This window comes from Coturnix japonica, assembly GCF_001577835.2.
Source record: "Coturnix japonica isolate 7356 chromosome 4 unlocalized genomic scaffold, Coturnix japonica 2.1 chr4random350, whole genome shotgun sequence".
NCBI lineage: Eukaryota > Metazoa > Chordata > Aves > Galliformes > Phasianidae > Coturnix > Coturnix japonica.
The window spans coordinates 65,629-67,871 of NW_015439533.1; the positions used below are offsets into that span (position 1 = coordinate 65,629).

Here is a 2,243-nt window from a genome sequence, read left to right on the forward strand (position 1 = left end):
TGCTCACCCATATCATGTACTTGATGATCCTCCTGGTCACCACCGTGTACTCCTCCACCAGCTCAGCCAGGTAATACAGCCCAGCAGCTGCGGGAGGAACGGGTGGATCAGGGGGGGGGACGGGACCCCCATCCTATGGGGCACCCACGGGACCCCAAAACATGAGGGCACCCATGGGACCACAGGGACCCCCATAAGACCTCAAGGATCCCCATAGGAACCCTATAGGACCCGAGGGACCCCTATAGGACCCCTATAGGATCCTCATAGGACCCCCATAGGACCCCTATAGGGCCCCCATAGGACCACAGGACCCCCATAGGACCCCCACAGGACCACAGGGAACCCCACAGGACCCCTATAGGACCCCCATAGGACCCCAGGGACCCCTATAGGACCCCTATAGGGCCACAATAGGACCCCCATAGGACCCCAAGGACCCCTATGGGACCCCCACAGGACCCCTATGGGACCCCTATAGTTCCCCAGGGACCCCCATAGGACCACTATAGGACCCCTATAGGGCCACAGGGACCCCCATAGGACCTCTATAGGACCACAGGGACCCCTACAGGACCCCCATAGGACCACAGGGACCCCTATAGGACTCCCATAGGACCCCTATAGGACCCCCATACGACCTCTATAGGATCCTTATAGGACCCCAGGGACCCCTATAGGACCCCCATAGGACCCCAGGGACCCATACAGGACCTCCATAGGACCCCTATAAGACCCCCATACGACCTCTATAGGACCCCAGGGACCCCCATAGGACCCCCTATAGGACCCCCATACGACCCCCATACGACCTCTACAGGACCCCAGGGGCCCCCATATGACCCCAGGGACCCTCATAGGACCCCCATAGGACCCCAGGAACCCCCATAGGACCCCTATAGGACCCCAATACCTCCCCAGGGACCCCCATAGGACCCCAGGGACCCCCACAGGACCCCTATAGGACCCCCATAAGATCCCAGGGACCCTTATAGGACCCCTATAGGACCCCAAGGACCCCAACAGGACCCCCATAGGACCCCTATAGGGCCACAGGGACCTCCATAGGATCCCTATAGGACCACAATAGGACCCCAGTGACCCCACGTGACCCCCCGCCATGTTGGGGGGGGACCCCCATGTCTCCCCCCACGTGACCCCCCCCCCCCCACCGTTTCGTTCTGCGGCCTACTTCCGGTCCGCCCCCTCCCCGCCCCACAGCGGCCCCCCCCGGTTCTCACCGATGGCCAAAGTGACGAACGCGACCTGCAGCAGCAGGGACAGCCAGCTCAGCGCGTACAGGAACCACATGGCGACCGGGACACCCCGGTGCCGCCCCCTCCCCCCCCCGGGATCCCTCCGCCGTTACCGTGAAGGCGCAGGCGCCGTACAACGCGGAACCGGAAGTACAGAGCGGCGCCGGAAGTGGAGGGGGGACAGCGCCGGGTGAGAGCGCCCCCTGTCGGAGCGGAGGGTCGGTGCAGCCGGAACCAATAAGGGCATGGAACACAATGGGGAGCAGCGTCCTACGGCCCTATAGGCACCCCATAGCCACCCCATAGCCAGCCCTATAGACACCCCATAGCCGGCCCTATAGACACCCCATAGCCGGCCCTATAGACACCCCATAGCCAGCCATATAGCCACCCCATAGCCGGCCCTATAGCCAGCCCATAGCCAGCCATATAGCTACCCCATAGCCGGCCCTATAGACACCCCATAGACGGCCCTATAGACACCCCATAGCCAGCCATATAGACACCCCATAGCCGGCCATATAGCCACCCCATAGCCGGCCCTATAGACACCCCATAGCCACCCCATAGCCGGCCCTATAGCCACCCCATAGCCGGCCCTATAGCCACCCCATAGCCACCCCATAGCCGGCCCTATAGCCACCCTATAGCCACCCCATAGCCAGCCATATAGCCACCCCATAGCCGGCCCTATAGCCACCCCATAGCCAGCCATATAGCCACCCCATAGCCAGCCATATAGCCAGCAGGGCCTATACACACCCATATATATCGCAGTCCCCATATCTATCCCTATACCTGACCCTATAGCCATCAGTCCCTATACACACCCCTATATATCTCAGTCCCTATATCTACCCCTATATCCAACCCTATATCCACCAGTCCCTATATCTACCCCTATACCCACCTCCATACCCACTCCTATATCCTCCACCCCTACATCCAGTGCTATACCCATACGTTTCCTATATCCCTCTATCCCTA

General features: G+C 61.0%; 1 protein-coding gene across 1 annotated transcript in view; it reads right to left on the reverse strand.

Moving 5' to 3' along the window:
* TEX261 (testis expressed 261) overlaps window positions 1–1,363 on the reverse strand; it is a 9,789-nt gene extending 8,426 nt beyond the window's left edge. The window contains 2 exon segments of the mRNA XM_015850159.1: window positions 8–87; window positions 1,242–1,363. Coding sequence (XP_015705645.1) covers window positions 8–87; window positions 1,242–1,311 — 150 coding nt within the window. The 5' untranslated portion in view covers window positions 1,312–1,363.
* Window positions 1,364–2,243: the final 880 nt, after the last annotated feature.